Source organism: Calonectris borealis, chromosome 1, assembly GCF_964195595.1.
Source record: "Calonectris borealis chromosome 1, bCalBor7.hap1.2, whole genome shotgun sequence".
In the NCBI taxonomy this organism is placed as follows: Eukaryota; Metazoa; Chordata; class Aves; order Procellariiformes; family Procellariidae; genus Calonectris; species Calonectris borealis.
This window is the reverse complement of record NC_134312.1, coordinates 99,641,033-99,668,841: the sequence shown is the minus strand read 5'-3', so window position 1 is coordinate 99,668,841 and position 27,809 is coordinate 99,641,033. Positions and strand designations below refer to the sequence as shown.

The following is a 27,809-nucleotide window of genomic DNA, read 5'->3' as shown; positions in this document are numbered from 1 at the left end:
GTTTTATTTGTTATTGTTCACTTTGGGACTTCCCCAAGTTTCAACAAGCTGAGGATGCTTTCAGTATTTGTTTTGTTTTACACAATAAATACAGCAAGAACTGTATTTATTATTTATTAGACATGCCACTATCACATTGTTTGCATGAGTTTATAGTTGCTAGAACTAACAAATACAAAGCTAAGGAAACAGATTTTAGATTAAACAAACAGAACCACTTCTTGTATGGTGAACCTCCTCACCAGATCTGCTGGGAGGAAAGGATGGGGATGGCACTGTATGTGCTGGGATACCAGTGGGATGGCCAAGGCTTCCTAAGACCTACCTGATAGATCAATATCTGCTAATGGTACAGATTTCTGCAAGTTCTGAAAGTTCTCCTTGTCTCCTCTAGATTGCAAAGATCACTGCAGAAAATGTCTATTTAAAGTGCTGTTAAGTCAATTAAGTCCTTGGTTAAAATATTAATCTTTTTGCTCAGCATTCCTGAGTCATACCTACAACCTGTATGACAGTGTGTGATACCATAAAAGCAGTGATAGGGCAGAAAACTTGTTACTTTCTCACACAGCATCTGCAAAACATATTCAACTCATATATGTCCTTGACCCAATGGCTGTGTTTCGCATTGGAAAACCTCCTCCCTCGTTTTTGTAAACTGATTACCCAGTAGCACAATTGTGTTGTCCCTACCAAATCTTAGTCTTTCTTCAGTGAATTCCACACCTTATTTCCATTTAAAACCTCCGTGGGCTTCAGCATGAGTTTTCTGCTTGCTACAGCCCAAAGGCAGTAAATGCAGGACTGCCCTGACCGCGACTGGATGTCTTTTCCCATCGGGTTACTTATAAAGCTCCAAGGAACAGATCACGTTCTGGTCTTTACAGATATTTATGTGTACCTGCATCTAAAAAAAGCCCATAAACTGTGGTCAGAAAACCCAGCGAACCTAGAATATCCATGCCCAGACACCTGATCGTGCTAGCAACAAGCCAGGCAGCGTGGCACAGCTGTCAGCCTCCCTGCGTGACACATGCATAATTAGCAGGCCACCTCCAGGGGTACCGAATTCCATATCCTCTCCTGTAACAGCCAGTGACCCTTTCTAAACGGGGTTGATTGGTGTTATTAGAAGATAACATCTGCGTGGTGCAACATATTGACGTGAGGTGAGAGCTTTCTTCAGGCAGCAGCAGAATGCTTCAATATAATTCAGAGGAAGCTGTATCAGGCGGCAACTGAAGGCATGTATTACAATGCAATCTACGAGGATGATCAACAAACTAAAATAGAAACATGTGCCCTTTCTCTTTTACTTCCACATCAAAGACAGAAAGACTTACAGGAATTAGAAATATTGCAGTGTCATACCTGTCTAGCCATATTTTGCAAGAGACTTTTTTTTTTTTCATGAGATGTCTGCTCATTAACCTCCACTGGAAGGGAAGGAAAACAAAGTGCAATAAAAGCGCAGCAAAACTCAGGCCATACAGTTGGAAGAAAAAACCCAATCCATTTTCTGAAACTATTCTGAATTTCCCTCAATTCACGGAACTAGGTCTTGGCTGTACAGCAGTTTTGTACTGTAAAATGTATTATCCTTCTTGCATTCACAGCAGCAGCAGAATCAGAGTCTGGATGTTTCTAACCTTACAAGTGACAGTGAAGCAGACCTTTCCTTTATTTCTAGACCAGGTTTGAAAACTCTCCAGGAAAATCTTATTGAGATTGTTAGTTACAGACTCTAGAACTCAGAATCACTGTAAAGGTATCAGTGAATTTTTCAGCAACATTTAAGGTGACCCTTTTTGTGTGTGTATATATCTACATGTGTATGTAAATTACAAACATGTGTATGCATGTGTGTATATGATCTGTTTACGTACAAAAATGGAGCGGTTGTGCAAACTGACTGACTCCTAACATATCAGCTGAATTTATTTTAACACACTCTGGCAGATCTCCCAATTGCTGCATTACAGAAAATTAGTACTATGCACGTTCTGATCTATTAGGCTGGTGATGGATTCATAGGCAGAAATGCCCATGTGTACAGTGAGAAACATGGAAAGAAACGTCTGTTCAATTTTCAGCAGGCCTTTGGAGCTCAGAGACCCAGCAAACATAACGCCAACCAATGCCTGTCTTGAACTGAGTTCATCTGAAGTAAAGATGTACAATGTCTGATTTTTACCACCAAGAGAACTGCCACAAAAATCACATTTTTGTCATTAGAAAATATAAAACATTCTGCAGTTCTGCCTCAGGCTCTTGGAAACTCACATACTTGAAAACCAGTGTTTTGGGTGGGTGAGGAACATTCTGCAGAACAGCTTTCACTAAGCTAGGATGGGCCCCGACGGTGCTTGAAAAAAGCACAGGGATACTGAAAATCCAGGATTAAAACTGCAACGTCATCATACCCATTGCAAGCGTACAGGCCTCTCAAATCAAGGTTGGCAGAAGTGAAATAGCCTGGATTCAGGAGAGACTGAGGAGATACGGGTTGTAGGGACCTTCCATACTTCAATCCTCTCTCCAAAACTCGCAGCCTACTAACTGACATCGTTCCCGCTGCAGGCTTGCTAGAGGCTCTGTCCCCAGGATCCGTCCGGCCATACTGAACCGTATCACCCCATGCGATACCCACCCACAGAACAACCTCCCAAAGCAATACGCCTCTCCTACTTCCATGAGTCCAGCAGAGCTCAGTCATTTAACCAAAGTTTATCCAACTGGTGGATACCTCTGTCCTTGAAGGAATGTATCTAAAGTCAGACAGCACAAATAATAGCCCTAGAGTCATGACTGGCCTTTGGTCTCTTCCAGATCCAGCTCAACGGTGTTTTAATTCTTTTTTGAAATGCCCCCCAGTTAAACCCTTAATTATCATGAAATCTAAGGTCTTCAGGCTTTCTCCCCTCACCCCCTGCCCAGGTGTTTAAATATGACATTAGCTAAAAATACGCTTCTGGTGTGTCCCTGTTGTGATCTAACCAGGAGGGGAATGCAAGATAAATTGCAATTTTGTAATTTTGCTTTAAAAGATTACTTATACACATATTTAAGGTCTAATTTTAGCAACTTGCAGAACTTCTAGGGGAATTCTAATATAGTAAACCAATCAGCATGATCAAGAGACAGCACAATTAAGCCTGTAGTAACCCACACCACCTAAATGTACTTAAAGCAAAAATGGGCTATGCATAACAGTAGAAAACAAACAAATTGCTTAAGCAGCCTGTGGGTTGCATTAAACAGAGTTGCTATTGCCAGAAATGCATCTACTCTGCCATGTCACAGGAACTGTGTGTTCCAAAACAAAATCAAAATCCACCTTGCATCGCAGTGCAGAGGCTGCCAGCTCTGGGCCCTGGGGAAGCACACTGCAAAGCAGGAGGCCTCTGCAGAGAAATACCTTTCACTGATCCTAGACAGTTCATTCCATGGAATGGCGCCAGGTGATTTCTAACCGCTACGGCTGAAAGGCACTATCTCCATATAAAAAACAGAAGAAAAGAGAGCAACTAAACAAAAGTTGCTCAAGTCGTTGACACAAATACCCCAAAAATGTAACTATAACAGTAGAAAATGGTTTGGAATGGACATAAAATGCAAGTTTCAGAGCTGAAGTCAATGCCTAGATGAGAAAGAGATCATGAGAAGATGTTTCAGTTGGGTAGATTCACCTCTCTCTGCCTATTGCATAGTTAGACAGTCCTCCAGAGCATTTGGAAATGTAGTGACTGCTGTCAGGAAACAGTCTGTTCTCACATTTTTATGCCTCCCACTAAAGCTGATCCGTGATCTGAGGAGAAGAGATATATCCTCTATAGTGAAAAACATTGCAATAACGTAGCTCACTAGGAGAACGTCTACTTAGAACAATGCTAAATCGGTGTGTGCTTTGAGAAAGACAGAAATGTAGGTATTTTGGGGACGGGGTGTGGGATGGGAGGAGGTGGGAGAAGACTTACTGCACCCACGCATGCTTTCAGTACAAAGCTTCCTGATGGTGAACCACACGGAACAGAACTACAGAAATTTCAGAATCTAGTCTTTCTCTTCAGTGGCAAACATTGCTCCTAAAAAAATGGTACCTAAACAAATGCTAGAGAAGAGTCTAGATTCGTCACATCTTTCAGATAAATGGAACCTGGTCAAATGAGAAGCAAATGGTAGAATAGTGCAGCAGTGAAAAAAGCTCTGATCCGATACTCAGGGCATACTGCTGTGCTCATGCAGGGCCTCAATGACTTTAATAAGTCTCCACAGAAGCAGAGCAGTCGATTTGTACACTATCAACTACGACACTAGGACCTAATTCAGTATTCAGCTCCACACCCCCATCATGTTGGCAATAATTCAGAGTTGGTGAGACAACTTGTAAAGGAGAAAAAAAAAAAAAGCAGTGTTTTAAACCTCTCTAATTTAACGTTAGCTTTTTATGTGTCTAACATCAAAGCATTTTTTCACTTCTATTAAATCAAAATTAATCACTAAGATTACTACAGTAATTTATGTTGGAGATTATTAAAATGAGTGTTTTATTAAAATCTGCTTTTATTAATAAAACACATTCTGGCTGAGGAATCATGTGAGTCTGCTATTAGAGACTATTAACTGGGAACTGGGAGTTAATCATAACAGTCATGCTGCCAGGTCCTTTGACAGCAACACACACTGGGTTTGTTTCTGCTTTTACTTTTACTAGCATATTCAAGTCAATTAGTTACCCTAGCACACAAGCGCTCAGAGTAACTCCTGTAAAACAGGGAAAGGAAACAAAGGTATATACATCTCAGTAGTTTTGAACAAAGAAAGGGTAATCAGAAGGAGACTCACCAGCCTGATTAGTTGTGATGCTGACAGCAGCAAATTGTCTGGAAAGTGTGCTCAAGTCAGATACCCCGTTGACTGCATCAATCTCAAAAGTGTAATTGGTATGTGCCAAAAGGTCCACTACTGTCACCGTGGTGTTGGTGAGTCCAGTCTGACGGGGTAAGAATCGCACGTTGTCGCTACACGGCTCACACATCTTGATGTTTCCTCCACATTTTTTGCAAATGATGTTGAAAGTGACATCTTTCCGACCTCCGGTGTCAAGAGGCCAGCTCCAGTCCAGGATAACAGACGTCTCGTTGATGTTAGAGATAACGTTTCTTGGAGCAGAGGGTGGTCCTATAAAAGGAAACAGGAAATCAGGGGGATGAGATCTTCTGTAGTGCTCTAAGATGGAAGTTACAAGGCCGCAAAAATACAAAAGTCAAAAACATAAATAACCAAACTCTTCTAGTTATTTCCTTTAGAGACTCCTAAAGTATTTCACTGGACCACGGACCTAGACTATCAAGGACCATGTTTTCTTATAGACAGACAGTACCCTCAGGGTGCAGTTGAGGATTGAAAGCTGAAAATATTGGTGGCAATTTAAAAATCCTAGCTCTCCTTCTTGAGTCTGACAGAGAACAAGAAAGAGAAAATGAAAATAGAAAGACATAAACCCAGCCCACCAATTTTTAGTAGCCTACTACTGTCCAACATGTAAGAAGACATGGGAGGCAGTGGATGGCTGACTGCAGTGGGTCATGAGAGGAAGCAAGCAAGCTGCTGAGATACAGATGGAGGAGCAAGAATGATAGCCCCGAGCATAATGATGCTACTCACTGGTGCAAGCCATGGATGGAGGGTCTTTCTCAGAGCGAAAGTAATTCTTTTCACACCTGCAGTTCAGAGACGCATCTTCATAGGTAGAGCTGTGAGGTGGGCATTTGGCACACTTCACGTTGCCGGCAGAGGCTTTGTAGAACCCAGGTCGACAAGCTGCAAAATAACAGGAGTATAGTTTTAAATTCCATGGACATCTCCTCAATTTTAACATGTGACTTTGCTACTGCCCTGGAACCTATACATATGTAGATCACATTTTGCAGACACTTATGGTCTAAAAATACACATTTTTCTCATAATGAGAAAGCTGATGGAAATAAAACCTCTTGGTAGAAAGGAGCTCTTCGTGCATCAACTTGGATTTGCATTTAATTTTGCCTGGAAAACAAAACAGTGTATTGCACCACTAAGAAGAAACATTTTCTACGTTGCATTTTGAGAACTTCACTTCCCGTTATCTTCTCTTCTGGTTAGTTTACCAAAACACTGGCCCTATTCTGCATAAGAAGCTAACTTTATCCTGTTTCTGCTGCCAAGGTTTGCTTACAAGGGCACACTAATTGTAAACTATGTCTCTTCAGTTCAGCAGGACTAAGCAAGCCAAAACGAAGAAAATAACCTGAACAGTGAAAGATCTATTCCATTTCTGAAGGACCATGCATCAGGCTGAATGAGCTGCTTCTGATACTATCAGGAACTCGCATGGTCTGTACGAGGAGGATGTTTTTTACATTAACCCAGTCCTCTCGGGATGGTGCTTGAATCCACAAAATCTGCTTCTGAAAACTCTGGGTGGTGGTGTTTCATTAACACTGGCACACTCCCTTCATTACAGAAGTGAACAATTTAGCAAGTAATTTTTTATGAAAACCCATGGAGTGAAATAAGACTGTTGACTTCTTTCCACTAAGATGATATCACCATCTGAAAATAAGGAAGAAAAAAAAAAAACAACAGGAGACCAAAACTAGATAAGAATCACCAGACTCTACTGTTCAGCTGCTGCTTCCCCCCAAGACACGCATCCTTCTCCAGATGGAATTTACCAAGTAACAACATTCTGGCTGACACTGGTCACCTGCAGGTCTGTGGTCTGTACTCGTACCTACAACAACCATACACAAACGGACAACGTAACAAAAGGGAGCACATCTTAAAATACGTTCACCTTTTGTTACACTTTGGTTCCAAAGCAAACACTGCCTAATGCACGAGACACTAGGAAAACCCCAACACATTCTCATTACAAATATAATGTAAAAAAAAGAGTAATACAAAGAAAAACATGACCTCTTTTTGCAGACAGTTAAGCTTAGATAAAATCACCCAGGACCTGTCACTGAATTAAATGCTAATTTGAAGCCAAAAGAATGGGTTCACCAGTCTTAGCATGAGCCGAAACAGGGACACACTTTTCAGTTTTGCTTATGGAGATGAACTGATTGACAAACGCAGTATAAAATCCAAGATACAAGACTATGTGGTCTTTTGTGTTCATCCATGCACTGCCCAAACAGAAAAGCGTTTCTGGGTAGCCTGAGGTGGAAAGAAAGTCAGAATAAAAATCCCAGCATCTTTGTAAGTGATGGAGGAGAGAGGGAAGCTGCAGCATTAAATGGGACGTTCAGCTTCCACGTTATCATCCATAACCAAAACCTAACTGAATATCTGGGTCAGGCGAATCTGTTGATTAGTTCCTGGTGCCAAACACCTGAGCGAAACGCACTGGCAAGTAGAGAGAGAACAAAGCCCCGTACAGACGTATGTCCTACTCTGAAACATCTTAACACAGGAAACTCTGCTCCCACTGCGTTGAACACAGTGTGAGAAGCATGAAACGTTTCACAAGGAAGCGCTAATCTCGGCACTCTTCAGCGCTCCACAGCCCTCGCAAACCAAGGCGCCTGGCTGCAGCTGCTACCCCCGACTTCCACGCTAGCAAAGCAGCTGGGGAAGACACCTCCCGCTCCAAGTTCTCTCCTGCGAGCCCTGAGGAAACAATCCCGAGTTTGAGCCTCTGCGGCGTGGGCCCAACAGGCAATCTGTGAAAGCGGAATTGCTAAAAATGACCTTGTGGCGAAGTTCACAGAGCCTAACGCCAGCCCGCCTGATCTGGCACAGCCTGTTCTCCTTCAGCCGGCGTGCCTTGTGTTTCCGTCTCCTCGAAGGCTGCAAGGGTGTTTGGGGATTTCTGTTTAACTTGAGGAAATAACGAAAACCTCAGCCCCTCTTAAACAACTCCGCTAGGAGAAAATGCAGCAGGAAACAGGCTTTTTGGTTTTGTTGTTGTTATTGCTGCAGCCTTTTAAGACTCAAATCTCATTCCCTCCCAAATACCGGCTCATGATATACCTGCCGTACTCCTTGGTCTCCCTCCGGCTGACAGAGGAGCCTCAGATGATTTTACTGTCTCTGGGCACAGCACGGCCATTCCTGGCCCGAAGACAACGAGCCAGGCAGAAATGAACAGATGCCAATCCCACTCTTACCAGCGCTAGTAACTAAACAAACACGTAAAGAAACAAACATCACACTACATCTGTCCAGATGTTTACGCAGCACTTTCACCAAAACTTCCCATGGAAGCTCACTGCCAGGTATTAAGCTCAAATGGTTTCACTGAACCGTATCTACTCAGCTTGAAGGGAAATTTTTATATTTATGGGCAGGCATACGCAAGTCCAAGATGTATTTATGAATAGAGACAGCATAATTTTTTAAAATTTTTTAGTAATTTTATATACTAGTTTAATGTAAAGATTGGAAGACGACTAATAACCTAAAACTGAACCTTTGTCATATTGTTGGTCTTCCTACAAGACACAATTTCCACTGCTGATTAAGCGTAATTTATTCATAGCATCGTAACACTTGAGCATTAATTTACAGCACAGAACTACAGTAAGACTGTTTATTTGGGACACTTTCAAAGGCCCTGACACCAACATTTTAACATGGCAATGAATTTAACATAAGTAAACAAGCTTGCCTAAGAAGTGGACAGATTTTGTGGGGTGAGGAAGAGAAAGGAAGGAATCAAACTGCTCCATTAATAAATGTCTCTTTCATCCCTCAGGTGGAAATTCGTAGACCTCATTTAAGAAAAAGTGGTGGTGGTGTGGGGCCAGAGAAAAAAGGAAGCAGAAAGAGGAGTATGCAGGAAGCACGCCGGTAAAACAAGATCAGGCTTTTTTCTTTTCCAGAGGGACAGGGATTTCATCGTTTCATGCTTCCGCTATGGCAGCACAGAGTGAGCAGTCGGGGCCGGAGGGATGAGCCTTTTGGATCCCTGCTGCCCCGCTATGCCCTAGCGAGGGGATCCCAACCTCGTGTCTTCCCCTCAGGCTGTCTCACGCTTTCTGTCTTTGTCTGTCAGATCAATTTAAGATTATTCACAACTGCAGCCCAAAGGAAAAAAAAAATGCAATTATACTTGAAATTGAAGCTTGGAAAGGAGGGTGACAATAGAAAATGTTGCCAATGTACTTACTATTATTCTTTTCCTAGTCATTTTTTAATTCTGATATATAAGAGAAAAAATGAAGCCTTTACTTCAAAAGGCATTCACTTTTTTTATGTCAGAAAAATTGGATTACATGAACTGATGGAAGAAAATTTGGCTTTTTGAGGTGAATACCATGGTTTTGGTTTCAGTCAGGTTGAAAATAAAAGGACTACCACAGGGAGTCTTCACAGAATCTGTAATTTCAGCATGGGAAACAGCTGTGAACAGCACTTGCTTCTTCTCAACATTTTCTTCCAAAAGCTAAGGAATTTTCCTTTCCCTCACAAGGGGGAATGATGCGAGAGGAAGCAGATGCAATGGGCTGAGAAGAAAAATCTCTCAGCCAACTAAAAGTGAGCAAGGGAAACCTTGAGAGTTTCGATACGTGATATAAACTGTACAGAAAGGATGTCTGAGATTGCTTTTTAAGAAGGTCTCCTCAAGTCAGATGCCCAATATCTATTGACCCTGGTAACTCCTGTGGTAACTCCAACCTGAAATATTATTTTAAAGCTGTATGCAGTCTGATTGCCATCTCTTTTGTTTGAGTGCGAGCCACACTGACTTTATTGAAGTCACCTACTGGCAAGAGTTTCAGGACTGCAGTTGTCCTCGTTACTGTATGAAAATGGATTTCCTTAAGCTATAACTGATGAGTCTGTCTCAGAGACAGAGAGCAGGGAAAATTATTTCAGTCAAAGAAAAACAAATGCATGTAGCAATCTATGGTAGTTACTGCTTAAAGAAACGTGACTGTCTTTTCAACAGCAAAGTGAATTTTGCCTCTGTTTGACTAATCTGTTTGAGATGAAAACATGGTCCCAATTAAAGGTTAAATGATTCATTTCAATCTGAATTAATTTTAAATTAAAATATAAAGCTGTTAGTAAATAGGAGCATTTCAGTATTCAAACCCTGCAGCCCCCTATACACAGAGCAATATCACCAATTCCCAGCTGTAAATGCCAACTAACGACCCGAGCAGATGACCTCCCAGCCCCAGTACTCCAGGCCCGACAGGGCCCATTTCCCTGCACAAGGTCAAAGCAACTCTTAATTTGCAAGATGAGCCGCGCTCCCCGGTCCTACAGGAACTCTGCTTTTTGCGCAGAGGTGCGATGCTTCGAGGCAAGGCTCAAGCATCACAACGCAGTGGAAGCGGATATACGCAGCCATGAAACCGGGCGTGCGACAGGCAGCATCCACCAAGCCATCGGGTGTTTCCTTCCTTTGTTCCTCCGCGGTTCAATAAAACAGTCCCGGGAGCGAAATGCCACTGTGGGTTAAACAACGGCATTTAGAAAAGAAGGGAATTCAACCATAAACCTTACAGATCACGGATACCTTAACACTTCCCCATCAGGTGCGTTAGCAAGACAGATGACAGCAACCCTGGGACAAGCCCCCTGTCCCTGTCCCCTGCAGAGAGGACAGGGAAGCATCCCCCACGCATGTGGTCCGTGTTAGAGGGGCTTTGCAAACCACTCCCGCTGTCACCTGTGGAAATGGCATGCCAATGAGCAGCAGCGGAGGTCCTTATGCTGGACCTGAAGCCACAGGATGACCTTTGGCTGTGCAGGTGTGCTGGGAAGTGAATGCTACCGACTGGCTCACCTCGATGCCCATCTACAGCCTTGCATCTTTGCAATGATCTCAAGTCTCTTTTAAAAGCGCTTCCACGGCTCTTTTTTCTCACTACACATATTATGGTCATGCTCTGGAGATGCCAACAGCACTATGTTTATTACCAGTAACAGAATTGCACATTCACCCACCCATACATACACGCGCACATGCAAAATGAGATGTAACACAGCTGTCAGCTTGTGAAAACAGATGGCATAACAAGCAGCATTGATTAACCTTATAAAACTCTCAAAACCATTTTATTTTCCTCGGATGAGTCACTTATTTCCATTTTTGTGCTTGTTTGTATCTTTGAGAAACAACAAAAAGGTGAAAATCGTGATTAACTTTAAATAAAGATTTCAAAACTGTTCATTTCACACTTCCATCACAAATTATATCCAGCCATACGTGTTACCCTTGCTATATTAAAAATAACACTATATAGTGTATGCGGTATAGTTCTGGCTCAGATACATGAAGCGTAGGAAACAAAGGTAGCGTTCTGCCCTGAGCCAGCCCGTCCTCAGTCACATGTCATTCACAAAACTGAAAATGTCTCATTTTTTCCTCCCTTGTTCACTATGGCACCTGCTCAGCAGGAAACAATGCCTTATAATGTAGGTTTCCTGCAAAATGCCTCAGAGCAGGGAAACCATCTTCAGCAGCTCTCATTGTCCATTAGTATATGAAAAGCCACATAATCGATGGCATTACATGCCATATGTATGTATACATCCTCTCTCTCTCCTGGGCCTCTAGGTACCTTCTTGCATACCCACCTAGCCAAAACAGGCTTCTAAAAATTAGTCTATTTTCAATTTCTTATTTCCATTGAACTTAAGGCATGCTTTTTGTCACCAGATCCGAATAAACGGTAAGATACTACTTAAGGGAACAGGTCTCAAAGCTAAGTACCACTCCGTATAGTAGAAATAGAGGTACGGGGCTGAATGTCACTGAAACACTTTGACAACTCCGTGTACCTGCTGAGGAGGAGGAAGAGGAGGAGGAGGCAGGGGCAGCCCTAACACTTGTCAGCAGTGGGGATCCCCACTACAGGCAGGCACAGGCAGAGCACGCTTTCTCTTTGCTGGCTGTGGCACAGGCACGTACACTGTCTGTGCTCAGGGGAGGAGGGAAATAAGATTGAGGAAGACTTTAGTGAGGGCTAAAAGCTCTGGCGGGGATGGACCCTGTTCTGCCAAGGTAAGACTATCCCCAGGAAAAGGTAAGGACATTGGCTTTCTCTCATTGCCCATAGGAGTCTATTCTGTTTGTTGGGGAAATAAAAATAGTTATTGTTAGTATTCTTTGTATTCTTACACTGTCTTCCCTGTAGTCTTCAGCACATTACACATAATACCTGAAATAATTACAAAACAGGTAGCACTGGGATCAGCAGCAGAATCAACCCAGCTGTTTTTGCTAAGCGTTATAAGCAAATCAATAAAATCTCATATTGTATTTTCTGTGCACAAGACATACTTTTCACTCTGAAAATGCAGGCATAAAATTAAAAGTTGCATTTTAAATACTGAAGTGAATTCCCACCACTCCTTTCATTATTAGCTGTGCAATAGCTCTGGAAAAATGCAACTGTTTATTACTATAACTTATCTTTGGAGGGAAAACTACTGCAGAAGGAAACATGCATCATGTGTACTTTTGCATCTCTAGGCCGGAAAATACAGTAATCACAGCCAAAGCCGCTGACAGACTTGAGGAACTACTGCAGCTGTCCACTGCTAGGAGAAGTCAACAATTAACAAAACTGGTGCAATTCCTCTCCTATCCCTAGGCCTCCTCCAGCAGTAAGAGGCCAATAATCTGAGGGCTTAGGAAACGAACTCTCTCCTCTCCACCCCTCTGCCACCCCTCCAGCCTTTGTGCCAGCAGGGTGGACTGCGCGGTATGCAAGGGGCAAGGATTCAGTGCAATGTGACACTGAGATGCCTCTGGAAAAATACTCTTCGGAATGAGCACTCTTCATTTTTTACACCTGAAAGCTGCTGCTAGCACAAAAACCATATTCAGTAGTGTTTCATCTTACTCATGAGTAAATTTCTGCTTTTTCCTCCCCACTTCATATTTTATAGTGATCTGTGACCTTAATGTATTTTAATCAGATGCTTTTTAAATTGGCTTTACTCCCAGGTCAAGTCATTCAGCAGAAACAATTCCTGTTCTTTGTTTAATAACTGTTACTGGCAGACATATTAATTATATGTACATAAGAGATAGCTTTATCCTGAGGGAATAACACTGCACCTTTCAACCGCAGTCTGTAATAGCTCCACGTTATGCCTTGCAGGCTTCTGTATCTCTTTTTATGAACTGCATTACAGCCGTGATTGCTCTCAGCAATATTGTTGAAAGTGCAACGTCAGAGATAGTAGGTCTAAAACACAGCATTACAGCAAAGAAGTTCTCGCTTGTGGGTACACAAATATCTTGTTTCAAAGTGCCTAAGGCATTTCAGCTCCTTTGCAGACAGTTTTGGGGAAAAGAAATCTTTCATTAATAGGAAAACATTGAGAACCACAGCCTCGATTCAGAATTAAAGCAAAATAAACGAAGTTCTACCTTAATTCCACCCATACTTAGTGAATCACTTAAACAAGTATTTAAACAGGGAATTTAATAAACCCATGTTTATAAGCACTGTCTTTCACTTTCCCTAAACAAGATGTTTTCCTGAAGCAAAGCCTGGACATACTGAGATATATTAAGCTATCATTTTGTCAAACAAAGAAATTCCATGTTCTGTTTTTTCAAAACTTAATTTAATCCACACAGAGATGAAAAAGAACTTCCTAATTTAAGAAGCATTGTAAAAAAAAAAAATCTAAATTAAAGAAACACCAGAAAAAAACCCACCAGCATCAACTTGAACAGGAAAAAAAAGGTTGTACAAACACACACACAAGAAATCTGGAGGTTTTAAATGACCATTTGGCAAGGATAAAAACTAAAGAGGTACTTTTTTCTTGAACTAAAATTACACTATGGATTCCTCAAAGGCAAATTAGACGTAGGATCCTGACAGCTTCAAGCAATAAATGTTTTCTGACATCAGGCTGAGAGTGCCACAAAGGGAGGACCTCGGTACCGCTCCGGTTTAGTCTTTCCTCAACCTCCCCCTCTCTATGTCAGAACTTTTAAAAAACCAAAACCACAAACAAGAACAATCAGCCAACCCCTCCCGCCCCCCCAAAGCAAACCAAACAGACCCGGTAGACACAGCGGCCCCTGTCCCACAGAACACGAGCTCTTCAGAAGATGTTTCCTTTCCAGCTCAGTGGAAAAATCAAGATAGTGCCTGGTAATCCTGCCAGGCTGGATTTAGATAATAAGTGAAAAACAACTTTCACAGCTTGGGGATGTTTATATAATTTCCCTGTGCCTGAACCAGGCCAGATTAACAGGTTAACAATATGAAAGGTAATATAAATAAAGAAGAACAAATGAATTGTCATACAGATTACATCTAGCCCTAGCACTTTCCCTGGTGCCTATCTTGCATCTAATGGTAGCACCATATGAAAGTGCAAGAGAAAGGCCAATAAGGGATGATCATATGCCATCCCTCATTATTTCACCCTCATCCCTACAACCTAGATATTATTTCAAAGACCTGGAAACCCAAGGTTCGATATATCTGCTGATTTATTTTTTAACAAAAATTACGATAATCCTCCATTGTACCATCCTTCATGTAGAATATCCAATGGTTTTTTTGCTAATTATTGGTCTCAGTTAATTTCTCTGACATTCCTCTCCAGTCTAGGTAGTCAACGTGATGTGAAAAAATACATCCTTCCTTCAGTTTACCTTCAGATTTGGTAGCCTTTTAACAAATCAACGTATCCTTGTTTTTTATTATGAGACAGGGAGAACAGCTGCTCCTGATGTATCCTCTCTAATCCATTCCTTACCTTACAAAGATGAACTTATCTTGTCTCTGATGAACAATCACAAACGTTTCAATCTGCTTTTATAGGAATATCTTCTATGCCTTTGATTATACTCATCTCTAGTTCTGCAGTGTCATTTATCAGGTGGAAAATGCTCTTATTCTTTTCGTAACGCAATCAATAACGATTGATTTATATATTGGACTACATTTTATCTCTTACCCTCTGTTTCTAACACATTTGGGGCTTTGCTTTGTTTTTTATTTCCAGCAATCCATTGACCAGGCTTACCTCTCCCAGTTGTCTTGTCAATGCACATATCCCAAGCCAAACCAGTTAATTCAGACATACAAAAAGTCTACATTTTCTCTCTGGGAGGGAGGGAAGATGACTTTGCATTTACTGAGGCTGAATGTTTTTTTGCAACTTTCCACCCTTGTTAATGCATGCTGGAAAGTGTTGCTGTCCACATTTTGCAGGTGAAAAAATTAATGCATAACAGGCTCCAAACCCAATGTTCTTTCTTCCAGTGACACCTCCTAATCAAAACGCTGCCTGGTGGGTTATGTTACGAAAAGCTCAGCCCAGCTCCCCAATGACATAGGTCCACTACTGCAATTAGCATGAATTAGTACTTTTGTTAGTAGTCTCAGCAGAGTTGTCAAATTAATTGGAAAAGAAATTTAACAAATGCCTTTCCCCTTAGAGATATTATTTCGGGTCAGGGTTGAGGCATATTGATTAAGCGGTGTGGGGGAAGCTTATGTTCCTTACGCCCTCGTTGAACCTGTTTTGTTGATAAAAAGAGAGGGCTTTGGTTTCTGGAGCTGTTAATCCGGTACCTGTCACAAGCAGCCCACTGACATAAAAAAGACAATCAATTTTATAACACTGAAATATTCCAGCTGCTGGTAAAAAAAATTAAAATATAAAAAGGCTCAAATAATAGCCCGTGGCTAGAATAGCTATACATTCATTTTTCATGAACTTTCTCGCATCTCAAAGTTAGTTCTTTCAGTTTATCTCTAATTTGCAGAGGTATCCAAACGACAGCACACTGTTTTCCCAGTTGTAAGATTTTTTCTGATTTCAACCACTGGAGGCAACACATGGCTAGATGCTTATAAGCCTTAAGGTTTAGGAAGCAAGCACTGGAGATGTTATACTGTCCTCCCTTACAAAAACAAAAACCAAACCAAAACAAAAAATTTGCATTTTTAAGCACTCAGATTAACAGGAGATGAAAAGCTAAAATCGTGTGGCTATGCCTCATTCAGTGAGGGCTACTGAATCCCTTACTCTTAGTTTCACTGCCAACCATTGACATATTGCTGCTTGAATTCACTGAGAGGTGGTGCTGGGAAAGGGAAGCTCTTAAGAAGAGAAGTGGTGCTGCAATGGCAGGTGCTTAAACCTGTATGAAAAAATTCCTATGGTTTAAGACGCTGTCATTACTTGCTGACATAAGTCAGGGATGTAATTGAGTGTATCAGAACATGGTCGTAATTTGTAACAGCGTACAAGAAACATCCGTTGCTTTGCTAGTGATGCTGTTAACACCACTTTATGGGTGCATCTACATAAGTGTTTTAGTTCAGATCTGGAGAGCACTTTTAAAGCAAAATCCCAGTTCTCCCCTCTTGCCATGATCTGGTTCACAATGTAAAGTGTCTCCAGAGCACACGAATAGGTACACTGGGTGATGCATTCCCTGCTACAGGGAGTGTACTGGACCTGACTAGAGAAATTCTGGATTAAAATGTGCTGAAATGGTTATGGTATTGGCACAGGGTCCTTCCTACCAACTGCTTAACGCTACTGATCTGCTCCTACTTGGCCATACTACTTGCTGATGTAGACTTAACTCATGATTACCAGCCTTCAAATATCTCAGTGCAGTCAGCATTGCTGAAATTGTTAGATGTTTCCATAAGAACAAAGACTCAAAAAGCCCTGGTAATGGAAAAAAAGGATGATTTTATTATTGGAAAGCCATTAAACATATAACCGCAAATAAACAGATATTATCGTTTGCATTTTACTATGTTTAATAGGACGTGGAATAGGCACAAAGAGAGGTTTCAGTGATTACTAAAGAAATGCTTTAACCAGAAGACCAAAACATTATGGCTTCATTATCGTCATAACAACCTCCCTTCTTCATGTGCCTTTTTCACTGACTGTATTTTCATCCTTCCAGTGGAAAGCCTGAAAATTAAACAGTTACGGCCTCTGGGGACATCTGTGCACTGACAATCTTCTCACAGCTGAAAGGAAAAGCCCAAGGCTTTTGCAAAACTATCTAACCGCTCAAGTGCAGTATTTATACATTGCATGCTTTAGCTTTTATCTGGACTTCCTTGGTATTTTGCCTTTTTAAAAGAGAACTCTTAATTACTTAACATGCATTTTCTATTCATGTATTAAAAATGTCTAGCTTTGCAGGGTAAGCAATTATCTACTGAACAAAAACCCAATTAAATGTAAATTAAAAAAAACCCCACAGTTCAGCATTTTTATTCACTAGCCTGATACCTGTGTGAATTCAAGGGGGGTAGAATCTCAGCTGTTTAGAAAACAAAGAATCTGATGTATTGCATTTTACAGGGTATTTGCTACAGAATTAAATCTCTCCTTGTAGTGTGGAAGCTTTTACAAACAGTAACAGCAACACAAACTCAATGTTCTTCAACAGCATGCACGTTGCAATGCAGAAAATTCATCAGAAGGGAGAGGAAACCAAGCTTCCAGTATTGCATTCTGAATATATTTTCTCTAACAAATGATACTGTGTGTTAGTATAAAATGCCACATGTTCAATTAACAGTTTTCAATTCCACTGAAGCTCAACACTAGCAGCAAGTTAATACCACTGCATTTTATGGGGAAAAGAACTGAAGAACAACATTAAAATATATTTCATGACTCTGCGTTGTTTTATACAAAAGCTTTTGCTGTATAGACATCATACCATTTTCTGACTGAAGGAAGAATATTGTAAACACAAAGGATTTAACTACACCATTGTTTTTATTTTCATTTTTCCACTTCTTGCTTTAACAATTCAAAAGCAGAAACCAAGGACATACGTCTGAAAGGACATAGAACCCCTCAAAAGCTGAAAGCATTTAGGCAAATCCACCACGAGATATGAAATTCTGCATTTATCAGTACCAATTGATGGAGAATAAGGGTTGTGGTGGGTTTTTTCTCCTACTAGGAATATTCCCACCTACTCCTACTAGAATCCTTTGGAGTTGACTAAGAGTTTTGAGCCACACACTCTGCAGTTGAGCTGAAGTAATTTTTCTGCTTCATCTTGGAAATAGGGTAGCCAAGTTACTTGGCTGGTTACTTTGCTTAGCAAAACTCTGATCAGAGTTCTGTTTCTAAAAGACCTATTTGACTTTTTCTGACCAAATCAGATCATAAAACCTGATGGCACATTTGATAATGAAGTAAATTATATGGTAGGATATTGAACCAAAATTGAATCTTACTGGGTCAGGGCAGTCCATTGCTGTCTAGATTATAAGTGATATGCCATCACGGCGATGTATATAAAACACAGGAAATTGTTGCATATTAATAGAATAGTAGTTTAATCAGCCCTCTGAAGAATATCCAATATATTAAAGCACAGACATATTTTGATCTGGTTGTAACTGTAGTGAAAGGCCTATATTTTATCATTTAATAAAGCCTTTTAAATCTTCTATTATGTGCAGAAATTAAAAGAAGTTACAGCCATAGAGAGTAGAGCAAATCTCAAGACCATGAAAAAGGTTTTCTTTCTTGGCTAAATCACATACTTAGTATTTGTATTTATTTATATTATTTTAAAGAACAAGAAAGCACCTGGAAAGAAGTACTCTACACACTCTAAACTTACAGCCAAAGAGTAAAAAACAGCACATGAACCCAAAACAATATCATATTTGTTGCGTCCAAGAGACTGGACACAAAATACTTGTTTGTTTTATTGCTAACTGAAAATCAAGTTAAACAAATCAGTTCAGATAACTGAAAAATATTCTTCTCAGATTGCTTTTGGCAAAGCTATAAGAAAAGCATACCTAAGTCCTCTATTCTTTTTTCTTCCACCACCCTGTACATCAGAGAGCAAGAAACTCTCTCCCTGGGGTGTCCAGAGTTTCAAGACAAAGCAGGTGGAGGTTGCGAAGGCACAGAGCCTCGCTGAGCACAGTATCCCCCACCGCGGAGCACGTTTCTGAATGTGCTCTCAGCAGTCCCACCCATAGCAATAGACAGTAAAGGATGGATAACCCCAATGTTATTTGACATGGGGTATATAGCATATTTCCAACAACATCAACGATTATGCTGTTGAACGTAAACAGAGTAGCTAATTTCTCCAATGAAAACAGTCAAGTAAAGAAAGTCTGTTCTTGAAAAAAAAAAGTTGTAACAGAAATAATTTTCTGATTATTAATATGACTTCGATCGGGACAACTGGTTTCCAGCATACACAACATTGTGAACTTTTTGTCACGAAATACTACACTTGAAAAACTGCCTACTGAACATCCATCACCAGGCATCGGACAAGAGACTCCCCTTCCAGACCCTGATTCTTAAATCAGAACCACACTGAGACAGATAAAATGAAGGTAATACCATTGCCTTGCTTTGCAGAAATGATCCTGAGGTACACAACACACTTAAAATGATTTTTTCAACAAACAAGATATAAAACCCAGAGACAAATGAGATCCTAGGAATCCCTGCTGTCCTCCCAAACTGACATAGAGAGGAGAGTAGGAAGAAGTTCCTCCCTGACTCCGTAAGTTGTTACACGTCCCACACCCATTACTAATCATCTGCATTTCTGAGAACCCTGGACTGACAGATCGAAATCTGCACCTGAGGTAAAGGCTTTGCAAATTGGTTAGGTCGCATATAAGATTCCTGGCCACAGCTGGAGCTCCCAGCCCTGTGCTGGGATGCTGTGCGCACCGCAGGTGGAAGCCAGCTCCCGAGGCAACCTGCTGCTTTGGTGCAGCTCATCCAGAGCCTGCAGAGGATTCAGCTTGGGACAACATCTAGAAGAGGTTACTTAAACTGTGTCTTTCTGCAAAGCCAATTCTGGTTCAGCAGATCATGAACTCTCATTTCACCACCAAAACCACAGAATAAGTGCGTACATCAGTTGTAAGCATCCCATATGCAGTTTTTCTCCTATGTAAGTGACTCTGTTCTTCAGACAGATGAATCCAGTTAGTTAAAGTATAATAGAAACCTCGTAACAATAAATGCAAAAACATTCATAAACATGCTCTGTGGCCAATATAAACCTCAGTGCCCGTGTAAGTCGGTAAAGCTTTTATACATTTTTTTCTTTCTCCTCTCCTTGCTGCCTGCGCTTTATGTCGTATTAGAAGGATACAATAAGAAATTATGATAGGCAAGTACACTGTATTTTGAAGGTACTGTCAAAATGCATTAGTGAAATGCCGTATTATAGCATAAGTAATCTGAAAGGATCTTCCACTAACATGAATGTCACTAATGCTGTGGTCTGTGGTACTGACATCATGAAGTAAGACTAAGACAGCTTTCCACAGTTATAAACCTGGCACCGCTGATCCAACATCACACCATAGCAGCCGATTAAGCACTCACATCCCCACCTGGTGCCAAAAAAATGCCACACACAACCCTTCGTTTTGGCTTGTTCCCACCTTATAAATTAACTGTGCAGTGAACTTCCTTTGGACTGCCTTTAGTACTGACAAAATGCCCTTGTCTGAACATGCATGGCCAGCAATGTAAGGGCAAGTATAAGGGCAGGTAGCTTACTCCAGTTCCATCACAATTTTCTCCACTGCTCTATGCCACTTGGGACAGGGATCATAAGCTGCTGTGTTCAGGGCCAGCTATGAACAGGGACACTGATTTGCACTGACCGGGAAGCCAGTCACTTTCAGATGCAACCATAGCTTACTTTCTAACTCTTCCCTAATAAGGAAAACTTTGCTTCTACATTAGGACTCACTGTTAAGGAACGTTTTGCTCTTTTCCCACTTCTTCTCTTGGTTACAGCGAACACCGGGTTAAATGTGCGTACAGCAAATACTTGAAATAGGGCTAGCAGCAACTAGCCTTGTTATTCTTGATGAATAATGTAACTTAAGAGCTGTAATACTTACAACTGATTTAATAGCTGCCAACGGTCCCAGTTTAGAAGAGAGTGATGCAATGCTTGTAAATTTGTCTTGAATCATATTAATCCCCCCTGCTACCCTGCAAGCAGTTGGAAATGTTACTGCCCTGCCTGCTCAGTGGCACCCTCCTTTTGCTTTGCTTTATCTGTAGCAATAGTTCTCTGCCTCCTATCCTCAACTTTTCAGAAGTTACTCAGAGACTGATACTACCATGATCAATTCAGTATGAGACTCTCACCCAATTTAATAGGGGTCACTTCCAAAGTTCAGAAGCAAAGATTAAACTCAATGGATCATCGTGGGGAAGAAGTAACAGCACTTCCCAGAGCTGGCTCTTCTAACGAACAGAGGGACACGTGGAACATTTTCTGCACATCCTACAATTCTTTCACTCTGAATCTGCAGGGGGGAAAAATAATGATTTAAAATTCACCAGAAGAAACATCCAGCTGCCTAGTGGCCAGGGGCAGAAATTCTAGACTTCTGGCTTGTAGGACGATTTGTACCTGTCAGTCTTTGTATACGCACACTACTGACAGCTCTGAAATGAAAGCTAGTTTCACAGACACGTGACTTCTTAGAGAACTGAAACTGCTGTTGCCAATTCTTTCTACCCTCTTGAAAATATCAGTTGTTAATATCACATTACCAAATCCTAGATTTGCATTTAAGATTGAAAATTCCCCCCGTCCCACTCTCCATGCACTCTCCAAAGTCTCTAATAAGGTTTGGACTTCAATTTTATCTCTTTCTTCTTACAGAGTGTTTTCTCCATCTTTTACATCTGTGGCACAACAAAGTCAGAATAGGAGTTAGGGCTCAGCTAGTAGTAAAGGAAAGTGTTCTACAGAAAACATCTTTCTCCTAAAACTCCCGAGTTACAACGTGCTTACCTCACAAGGTTAAGGCAACATGGTTCCAGCCTCTGCAACAACATAACAAGATTTCCAAAGTGGTGAGGGAAGGAAAATAAAACTCCCAGACATAAGGAATGCTTATCCATGACAGTTTCATTGTGTATGGCTAATGTTCAACTGTTTTAAGAAAGTTGTAACAGCAGCTATCACTAAGCAAAACCAACTCATTTTCCCCTTGCATCTGGAACATGTGGGAAAGGATAGAGTGGAGCTCCCTCTCCATTTTTCTCTACCCTTTGACTACTTCAGGTTTTCTTACAAAAAGAACTTTCTCCAAGAAAAGGTTTAAAAAAGAAACCTGAGGCCCATCAAGTTGAATTTTCTGCTGGACCATAAACAGAGGGAAGGAAATATTTAAGGACATAAAGAAAACAGTAGAAAATAATCATAGAACAACAATAGGAGCAGAGACCAAGTATTTTAATTAGCATTTTACCCATCTAATTTCTATTATTTTCAAATAAGCCTACTACCTCAACACTCATTTGCACTAAGATACCACAGTCCAGGTAAAATGTAGAAGCTGTGTGCAACATCTAAGTAGTATTCTTCCTAATATACAGGAAAAAGTTACTATGATATTCTCATAGCCAAATATTCTATGAATTCCAGATTACTAAAATAACTCAGTTTTATAAGAGCTCTTGAAACAGTTCCAACTTAAGCAAGAGAAGAGTTGGCCTGGATGAGCGGTTAAGAATCCATATGATTATTCAGTCTTCATGTTCGCTAAATTTAACATTGGCTCTTTGGGGATGGACTCCCAGAGATAAGACAGAAGAGGACAGAAGAGGGCCAGTTAGACACTGCCAAGTTCAGCGGTGAAAAACTTGGAGGGACAACCTGGCTATCTAATTGTTAGCAGCAGGCAGCAGGAGTTTTAAGTAGAAAAATTAATATGTTCGGGGGTTATGCAAAACAACAATAATTTACAACAAATTGGTATCAGGAGCACTTTTAATCAGCCATGATCTGAAAATCCTGAATTCCCATTAAAATAAATTGGAATTGCATTTGCTTCTACCTAGCCTGATTTTGACTGCAGGAATGTTGAGTAGCAAAACCAGATTAGTAGGGGCTTGGCTTTATCTATAGACTTTATCTATCTAATTATATACTTGAGACTGGGAAAATGAGCATACGAAATAACAGAAAATTTATACAGGCCAGACTTTTGCCCACATATGGAAAACAGGGTCCAATTCCAAGTCCAAGAGACCCCAAATGACTGATCAGCTACTGAAGCAGTGACTTAGTTAAGGGGTAGATAAAGAGAACAGAAAACACAAAAAGAAGAAGAGGGGGAAAAACAACCCCTCTCCCCTGGAAAATTTAAAAGGTTGTTTCTAGGGGTGACACCAGTGAAAGGGAACATGTTGAGATTATAAATGATAAATAAGCAGTCAGCATGGGAAAAGTACGTAAGGTTGATCTTGCCTCTGGGGAGAGGCTGAAAGTCCTCTCAAGACCCCTGCCTGCCCACTTCGATGGCCCTGCGGTAAGGTCCTTCCTTACTCTCTCCCACCTCAAGACAGGGCCAGGAACTTCTTGGATGGGCCTTTAAAACCCATGAGAAAGAAATACTGTTGCATCATCACATATTCACAAGTAGAAAAACAGACCACAAACAACAAGCACCTACGATTGACCACCGTCAGAAAGAGGACATCAGACTAGAAAACCACTCGTCCCCATCCATTCTACATGGTTGTCCCTAGATGTCGTAGAATTACACCAGTATAGGTGTAATATACCAGGCTAAGGTGTATTTTTCTCTTTCAGCAATTGCTATAGAAACTTCTGTGTATCAATATTTTTCTTAGCTATATCTTCATACTTTAATCCGAAGCTTTGCATTTTTATAGCCAGCAATAAAATAAGACCACTCCTTTGCAGCAGCTGAAACATATTCCTAATAGATACATAATAAGAAGTACTTGTAAAAAGAAATATTTCAAAAACTCATGTTAAAATCCTCCCTTTTTTTTTGTATGGTTTTTTGTTTTTTTTTTGGTTTGGGGTTTGTTTTTTTTTTTTTGGTTTGGGCTATGTTTAGAAATAGACAACAGAGTTCAAACATGATTGACCAGCCACATCATAAGAGGTTATCATGAGCAATAGCAACTGCATTTGTGTATGTTCTTTACCTGGTGTAAATATGAGACTGTAAAACACACTTGTGTAAGCTTCCTTCATTGTTCACCATGGGCTACAGGCGTGGGAGATCCTCCCCCTTCCTCCACATCACGACTTACTCAGCTGCAGCAACTCTCGTGCGCAGCTAAGCTCTAAGAGAGCAACTGCAACCTGTATTAAACCATTGCAAGAGGTTTCAGCAGATCCAAAGTAATTCCACCATGCATCTGTGCTCTGGGTGGAAACATTTCATACAATTTTATTTTGGTTTGCTGATGCTAATCACATTTCAGGTAACTACTAGAGAAAGATGGGCCACCTAAATGCGTGTATTAACCTATTTGAGTTTCATGACTGTAAATCTGTCTGCACATCTTTTGCTTAACAGTAGTTTATATCAGCTTATTTTAAATAGCTTCTTAATCAATTCCAGTTAAAACAAAATTAGCCTGAAATTAAGCCAGGATCTATAAAAGAGTAGCACTAGCTTAAATAAATCAGTTTCAAACAACCACCTCACCTAAAGCTACACAGCTTGCTGATGCACTAAGCAAGAATATAAGCACTAAATCCAAGTAAGAGTTTCTAAAACCAGCATAATGTCCACATATGTGTTTGCAATTATCCAATTAAGCTGTTCTCACTAATCAGGACATCAGCATATCTAATGGAAAACCTGGATGTGAGCCAACAGGATTTCCTGATAAACATAGATCAAAAATCTATGCTAAAATACATATTACAAAATGACTGATTCTGGCATTTCTAAAATTTCTGTGGGAAAATCCCAACACACACTGGAAAGAGGCCAAAACCATACAAATTCTACAGCAGTAGTTTAATTATTTAATTCCCAAATTTTAGGACAGCACTGCTGAGTCCCATCTTGTCCTATTTTTCCATTCTCACTGTCTTTCCCCAATAGTATCCCAGGACTTCTCTATTTTTTTTCACTTTGCTTTCTTTACTTAGTTGAGCATTTCTTGACTCTTCTTCCTCAGCTCAGAGCCTCACCACCATTATAGCTCCTGTGACAGCTCTCACACATTTTGTCTGTCCTACCTGGTCACCCTAGTGTGCAAAATAAACCACAGCAAAACACCACCGCTGTGTTCTCATTATGTTCTCCTTTTCCTTACACCTGTGCAATTATATTACAAGAACGATTTTCTGTGATTTCCTAAAGGCTTGTTATCACATAGATACAGCAGAATATTTCCCTAATTTTCCAAAGAACAATTTTAAATTTTCCTTAGAGGTGGTGGCTAGGAAGGATTTCCCAATTGTCCTACAAATGAGACTTTCATTTTCATAGTTGTCTCTCAAATGCAAGTTACCCATCCAGCATTCTTATTTTGAAGCATTTTACTTCGTGCTTTATTTCCTTTAACATGAAGTTTGGTGAATGCAGCTGTTTCTAGGATAACTTCCAATTTGCACACTGATTGATTTCTGTTAGCTTGATCTATGATAATTCAAATGGTTCCTGTTAACTGATATTTGCCTAGATAAATATGAATATATATATTTAGTTATATGTATAAATATATATTTTTATATTTATAAGGAGAAATGTATAAGCACTAATAAATAAATGCAGTAACATTAGTTGTGGGAATTTCTTATTAGGAAGAACAATGCATATATTCCATTGTTTACTGTTTTATATTCCTAAACATAAAATATTAGAAACTTAACACAATCATTTTCAGTGTTAGTATTTTGATTTCCTTTAGCTATCTGCTGTTTAATTAAGCTACACATACTTGTTTGAATATCTGAGATACAGAGTTGCCAGCCATTACTAAAAACAACCTGTGGTACTGTGCAGAAATTCACATTCTCTTCCACATAAAGCTGACTCAAGCAGCAGACTACCAAACATATTTCTATTTCAAAATAATCCCTGGAGTTCAAGATTTCTATTATCCTACACTCAGAGAAAGGGCCTACTTAGTTCCAGCCTGTTTCATCTCTTTAGAAATATTCATTCATTATACAACTCCAAGACCTACAACTCCTTATACAGCTCCTGAGGCTGCAGGTTGCTGCTACACATGATTGGAGCTGGGCACAAGCAATGCAAAGTTCCTTTGTTATCTCACCCACTCATTTTCTGCCACCAAGATTAAGACCTTGCACAGAAGAAAGGTAATAACAACATTCTCTGGTTTATTTTACTGGTGAACTTTGGTATTCATAATGGATGAGAGAAGAAAAAAAAAAGACAGCAAGAAAGAGAAAGATGATCAGTTGTAATAAGCTGCTGAACTTTTATTCAAATAGAAAGGATTTGACGTATGTGAGCCATCGAATAAAAAAGAAAACAGTCTTTGGAACAGCACTGCCAAAATACAGTATAAGAACCTGCATAGAAAATATTTCTCAAGATAAAGTGGTAAGCTGGCAGAACAAGCACATGCATTGACTAATGTGAAAATAAATACAACCACATTCAGAGGCATACTGGAACGTCACCAAGGCAGTATCTGAATTCTCCAAGGACCATTAGGCAACTCCAAGAATATTACCCATCCCCATAAAACGTCCTGGGCTAATGCTATTGCAGATGTGGCAAATGCAGTTGACAAGACTAGATAAATGGATTTAAAACTTCAGCCAGTTCATATAGGGCATTTCAGAGATATCAAGGCTACACAGAGAAGACAAGCTAACCAAAAGCAGACAGTACTAAACTCAGGCTATAAATAGCAGTGCAATGGGATACTACTACAGGTAAAAGCCAATACAGGGTTGGTATGTAGAATGATGCGTTGCTTCAAGATCGTACTTTTGAACTTCATGCAATAGCAAGAGTGAAGCTACAACCGCAGCATTATACATTCTTATATTGAAACTTTGAAAAATACTATTGTAGAGAGGACAGTGAAATTTCTGTTTTGGAATTGAAGAAAGAGTACTGTTCCCAGGCATATCCAGTCTTTCACCCTGCATGCTGGGAGAATTTGGTCCATCTACCCATCACCTGGTGGTGAAGTGCATGTGTACACAGTGTTTACACTAAAAATGCCCACCAACTCTGTCCAGAAAAGCACCCAGAAAATGCCAAGAAACAAAATGCTCTATTTGTTTAGAAAGTCTGATTTTTTAAAAGTGGTTTCGACAGCTAACCAGAGGAAAAGAAAAAACTGCTAAAATTTAACATTATTCGTAAAAGCCTGGGAGGTATTCATAAAAAGTGAGGCAAGTGCAAGAGAAAAATGCCTGTAGTCAAGAAACTAAAGCTAACATCTTAAAAGATGAAAAGGGAACTACTAAAAACAAATAGCATAATGATTTGGCAAAGGAGATTCTGAGATCACCATTTCAAACAGAGGTTTCAAGGCTGGATGTGACAAAAAACTACTGTAGAAAACTAGCAGTACTATCACGTAATAACCCAAAGCTAAGTACAAAACGACTCCAGAAGCTTCTTTTCAGCCCTAATATCTCTGACTCTTACTTCCAACCTTTGCCATGACATGATTTTGTTATAAACAAAGAAGCATAATGACCTTGCTGCCTGTCAGACATTAGACAAGCAAGTGTGAGCACCAAACACTGAAACATGGTTACGACCCACATCTTGAGAACACGTGTTCTGGGACCTTGGAGTCTCCTCTTGCAAAGTATAATTTAAATGACTTGAACAGCTTTGTTCTTACCAGCTAAAACTGAAGTGTCTTGGCAGAGTGGTTGAGAAAAGTTGTTGCAGCACTTCCCTACTCTAGTCCTGGCATGAGCTACTGTTGTTAATCCTTTGCTTTCCTAAGGACTAAATTCATTATTATTTTAAATAGTCATGGCAGATGCTGGACTGGTGCTACTCATGCATGCCCAGAGAGATGAGGTG

At 40.3% G+C, this 27,809-nt stretch overlaps 1 protein-coding gene across 1 annotated transcript in view; it reads right to left on the bottom strand.

Moving 5' to 3' along the window:
* EPHA3 (EPH receptor A3) overlaps positions 1–27,809 on the bottom strand; it is a 230,743-nt gene that overhangs the window by 70,223 nt on the left and 132,711 nt on the right. Inside the window, exons 4-5 of the mRNA XM_075169368.1 lie at positions 5,668–5,823; positions 4,846–5,181 (exon numbers count right to left, since the gene is read on the bottom strand). Of these exons, the coding sequence (XP_075025469.1) occupies positions 4,846–5,181; positions 5,668–5,823 (492 nt within the window). The remainder of the gene's footprint in view (positions 1–4,845; positions 5,182–5,667; positions 5,824–27,809) is intronic.